We start from the raw sequence: 5,175 nt of genomic DNA, 5'->3' as shown, positions 1-5,175 counted from the left end.
ACAAGGGGCAACCAGAGGGGCACGGCCTGGCTCGTGCGCCGCTGGGCAGTCCATTTTCAACAAAAAAACTGAACAGACCCAGAATCCGGAACATCTCTTGGTGCTTAAGAGCTTTGTGAAGTAATCTTTACCTAGGGGGACGAGGAGACCCCGCCCCGCGGGAGGCAAGGATCTCCCTACGCCCCCCACGCTTTCATCACCCCCCGGAAACCACAACAGCCGGGCCCGAGGCTTGGACTCGCACCCACAGCCTCCGCTCCACCAATTCTCGCAGGCCACCAGGAAACCGAAGAGGAGACTCTGCGCGTGAGCGACAGCCCCGCCCACAGCCCCTAAGTCTGAGCTCCCCGGACCCAGGACCCGAAGGTCTGTCCTGGAGCTTCGGGGATCAGAGGGCGCATTCTTCGCGCCACCGCCCACCTTCCATCTGGATACGAAGAGCAGAGGGGACAAAGCGTGCCCGGCTGTGGACCGGACCTGGAGAGGACTGGCGGGGCCTCGGAGGCCGCCCCGGGCCGGCCAACCCAGCCTGGGGCGCCGGCTGCGGAGAAGAGAGAGCCCCTCCCCCTTCCCGCTCCGGGCCCCGCCCGGCCTCCAGGCCCCGAGACGCAGCCGTCCCGAGGGCAGGAAGAGACACGCGAAAGGACACTTACTGAAAACGCTACATAGTTTCACTCCCAGCCCATCTCGGGGCTACGACGGCACCTCCTGAGTCCCCTACTCGGACCCCAGTGCCCCACCACCCTCGCGCGGCAGCTCAGCGCCACAGCCCAGCCCCATATTCCGCCGTTGGGCGGAGTCGCGCCCCAGTGCCCCTGGCTGGCCCAATGAGCGAACGCTCCGATCCAGAGTGACGTGTTCACAAAGCAACCATTGAGTCCAGCTCAGCCGGGGGTGGGACTTAGGCGGATCACAGTGCTTCCTACTCAAGCTAGCCCCCCTCCCAGAGCCACCTACTGCGCGTGCCCAGAACGGAAGGGGGCAGGGCCGAGAGCCTGTCTGACACTAGGGGTGGGGTCGGAGCTCGGTTATAAGGGGCTGGACAGCGATCGAGAAGGACAGCCCGACTTGGGAACCGTCGGCCCTGCGGGCCGCCCTTCACTGCTCGCTTTGGAGGACGGAGGTGGCCAGTCCTAGGAGGCACACCAACTCCCTGTCGCCGACAGGGCTTAGGAGTCAGTGTCCCTGGATTCTAGTCCCCTCGCTGGCACGGACAGCGCGTGAGCCTGGCCCTCTTATTACCTGGTCCTCAGTTTCCCCATCCATAAAATAAGGAAGGGTTGGATCTGTCGAGCGCTAACATTCCAGAACTGTAATGGGGCACAGGGGAGGGAGAGAGAGAGAGAGAGAGAGAGAGATGGGAGACCCACACGTGACCTGCCCGCGTGGGGCCCCTCCTACCCCTGATCCGGGGGTGGAGGCACTCGGCCAGGACGGGCGGGGGTGGGCGGGTCCTAGGAAACCCGACCCGGCCGCCCTTGGCAGCCGCTAAGGCGGAGAGCGCGGCTCGGTGGCCTGCTACCCCTGGGGTCGCACCGCAGGAGAATGGGGACCGCACCCCGGCTTTGGCAGGGAGCGACATTAGAGGCAAGGGCCGTGTGACTCGGCGCACGTCTGGGGAGGATGGAAGAGCAGACCGGAGGCAGCTAACGGGGCTCCCTCTCTGCGCCCGCTCTGCGGAGGCGCACGTCGCGGGTCCCGGGAGGACTCCGTCGACGGCGGCGGCAGCGCCGAGCAAGTCACGAGCCATGAAGAGCATTCCGGACGCCTGGCCCAAGGCCAGCATCGGGGCTGTCTGCGTCCTGCCGCGCTGAGGGCGTGAGGCGGAGAGGGGCGCGGGCTGCTGGGCCGCGCCGAAGCGCACCGCCATGGCGAGGGATGAGTGCAAGGCGTTGCTGGACGCGCTCAACAAGACGACCGCGTGCTATCACCACCTGGTGCTGACCGTCGGCGGCTCGGCGGACTCGCAGAACCTGCGGGAGGAGCTGCAGAAGACGCGCCAGAAGGCGCAAGAGCTGGCGGTGACCACCTGCGCCCGCCTGACAGTAGCGCTGCGCGACCGGGGCCTGGGCGTTGAGGAGCGCGCGGAGTTTGAGCGCCTCTGGGTGGCCTTCTCCGGCTGCCTGGACCTCCTGGAAGCCGACATGCGGCGTGCGCTGGAGCTGAGCGCAGCGTTCTCGCTGCACGCGCCGCGGCGGCCTCTTGTGCGTACGGGTGTGGCGGGCGGCACCGCTGGCGTGGCGGCGCGCGCCCTGAGCGCCCGCAGTCTGCAGCACGAGGCTGAACGCGACTTCGACGTCGCGGACCTGCACCAGCTGGAGCGCGACATCCTTCAGGTGGGCGAGATGATCCACAACATGGAGATGAGGGTCAACGTGCCCCGCTGGACAGTGCAAGCCCGGCAGGCGGCCGGCGCCGAGCTCCTGTCCAGCGTCGGTCCCTCCTCGGCCGGTGGCATGTCGGTGCAGGAGCGCGCGGGGCTCTGCGACTGGAGCAAAGCCCTAGCCGCCACCGTTTTCAGCGCTGTGCTTTTGGCGGCTGTGGCCCTGGCAGTATGCGTGGCGAAGCTGAGCTGACGGACATTCCATGGCAGCCCGCCCTCTCCGCTCCCTCCCCTTAGACAAGACTCAGGATGGGCTTGGGGTCTGGCCTGTTTAAAGGGAACGGTTCTAAAGCCCCCATGTGTGCATGTGTAAACGCGCATTTCAAACACACATCTGCCTGGGAAGGACATGGTTTCCTCTTGCTGGCCCGGAAGGAGTTAATTTAGCGCGGGCCGTCAGGGCATTACCACTAATGTCTACAGGAGCTTTATCTCCTATTAATAGAAAGCCGGCTACCGTGACCCCAGATCCTTCCATGTTAATGCGTTAACACGTGTGCTGCTGGGGCATCTTTACACGGAATACAAGTTTGGTGCCCCCACCCCTTACAGCGTCTTCCACTCTCCGCATGGGACGGTTTGAAAAAGGGAGTGAGGTGGAACGAAGCACGGAGAGAGGAGCTGTTTTGCTCTGTGTGGGTGGTGGTTTTGTCTGCAGGACAAGAAACAAACCGCAAAAAAATGGAAGCAGTTTTTATTACCTTAATCCTTTGGGGCCTAAGTTTAGGAGAGCGTGTGCAGATAGAAGCTCATAAAAAGTGCTCTCTTTGTGGCGCGCTATTGCGCTTCATGGCCGAGTTTATCCATTGGTCACCAAAAGCAGCTAGAAGAGGTTTGGGGTCGTGGCTTTCCACTGCTGCACAGGATCTGACTCTAGTTAGGAAACCAAAGGAGGCCCTTTGAACCCACTCTCGTGGGACTGGATCCACTGCACACATTTGCCTGCCGAAAAGAGCTCTCCCCAGCCAGCCCCAGATGGGGGTAATGAGAGGCGCGGAGGCTTTGGGAAGGGCCTCATGCTATTTAACCGGGCACTTTCTCCTTCGCTGGGGCTTGTTTTTGTTCCAGAACTAGACCAGAGTGTTTGATCCTCCTTTGGGGGAGGGCTGGGAAATCCTCTTTGGAGCACTTAATCCTATCTATCCTCTGGAATTTGCTTGCTGTCCAATTGGAGAGCTGGCTTTGGAGGGAGCTGCAGAGCTCCCTGACCCTCACACTGCCCGCAAGAGGGTAATGTGGCATTACTGGCCCACAGAGGTTTTGAGCCAATCAGCTCTGAAACTGAGTTAGAATGTAAACAGCTTTAACTTGGAATTTAAGAAGCTTTTTAAAAATAATAATCATCTGAAAGAAAACATAACTAAATCATGTATTATCAAAGCTGTATTTTTATAAAGGACATTGGGCCAAGAACCTAGCAGTGAGTCAAACCATATGGGTCTTTAAATAAATACAAGAGTACTTCAAAAAGTTCGTGTAAAAATAGAATTAAAAGATAATACAATGGGCCGGCCCGGTGGCACACTGGATAGTGCGCCGCTTGGGAAGCGCGGCGGCGCTCCCGCCCGAGGGTTCGGATCCCACATACAGACCGGTTCCCGCTCACTGGCTGAGCGAGGCGCGGGAGCAGCGCCGAGGTTTGCAATCCCGTTGCCGGTCCCCGGTCCGGTACGGGGGCAACACTGAGGGTTGCGATCCGTTGCCGGACACGGAAAAAAAAGACAAAAGACAAAAAAAAAAAAAGATAATACAAATATTTCCATGAACTTGAAGTACCCTCCTATACTTACGTTACTAAATATACATCTGCACCTATTTTTAAAACCAATATTCTTGAAGGCAAGAGGTCCATAGCGTTAAACTACAGGTGTGGATGACAGAAGTTAAGTGGCCCTCACTTCTTTTGATCAATAAGTAAGGAAATGTAGAAAACACCCTTGGTCTCAAGGCAGAGATTTTTTTCTTTTTCTTTTTTTTTGTTTTTTGTTTTTTGTTTATTGAAACAAATCTATGGGGGACAGCGTTGAATATCAATACCTGTGTGCAATATGTGATGCTCAAATCAGGACAATTACTATATCTATCATTACACAGAGGCAAATAGCAGCAGGAGTGCTGTCTGGGCACCCAATGTTAAGGATCACACCCTGCCTTCTACCCCACCCCACTCCCACTCCTCCTTAGCACTCAGATTTCAGTACTTCAGGTAGAGAAAATATGGGATCTGTTTTCCACATGCCTGTGATCATGCTTCTAAAAACCCACAAGGTAATACAAATATTTCCATGAACTTGAAGTACCCTCCTATACTTACGTTACTAAATATACATCTGCACCTATTTTTAAAACCAATATTCTTGAAGGCAAGAGGTCCATAGCGTTAAACTACAGGTGTGGATGACAGAAGTTAAGTGGCCCTCACTTCTTTTGATCAATAAGTAAGGAAATGTAGAAAACACCCTTGGTCTCAAGGCAGAGATTTTTTTCTTTTTCTTTTTTTTTGTTTTTTGTTTTTTGTTTATTGAAACAAATCTATGGGGGACAGCGTTGAATATCAATACCTGTGTGCAATATGTGATGCTCAAATCAGGACAATTACTATATCTATCATTACACAGAGGCAAATAGCAGCAGGAGTGCTGTCTGGGCACCCAATGTTAAGGATCACACCCTGCCTTCTACCCCACCCCACTCCCACTCCTCCTTAGCACTCAGATTTCAGTACTTCAGATAGAGAAAATATGGGATCTGTTTTCCACATGCCTGTGATCATGCTTCTAAAAACCCACAAG

General features: G+C 56.3%; 2 protein-coding genes across 2 annotated transcripts in view; one reads left to right on the top strand and one right to left on the bottom strand.

Annotated features, from left to right (window-relative positions):
• The window catches only part of ANKRD27 (ankyrin repeat domain 27 (VPS9 domain)), a 62,313-nt gene extending 61,644 nt beyond the window's left edge, over positions 1–669 (bottom strand). The window contains 1 exon segment of the mRNA XM_008572748.1: positions 654–669. The gene's annotated coding sequence lies outside the window, so the exon portion shown is untranslated.
• A 1,199-nt stretch (positions 670–1,868) lies between these two features.
• Positions 1,869–2,576, top strand: RGS9BP (regulator of G protein signaling 9 binding protein). The gene has a single exon (XM_008572744.1). It carries the CDS (start codon positions 1,869–1,871, stop codon positions 2,574–2,576), a length of 708 nt encoding a protein of 235 aa, XP_008570966.1.
• The last annotated feature ends 2,599 nt before the right edge of the window (positions 2,577–5,175 follow it).

The sequence above is a fragment of the Galeopterus variegatus genome, unplaced genomic scaffold, assembly GCF_000696425.1.
Source record: "Galeopterus variegatus unplaced genomic scaffold, G_variegatus-3.0.2 Scaffold829, whole genome shotgun sequence".
Lineage (NCBI taxonomy): Eukaryota > Metazoa > Chordata > Mammalia > Dermoptera > Cynocephalidae > Galeopterus > Galeopterus variegatus.
This window is presented reverse-complemented; position numbering and strand designations above follow the sequence as displayed.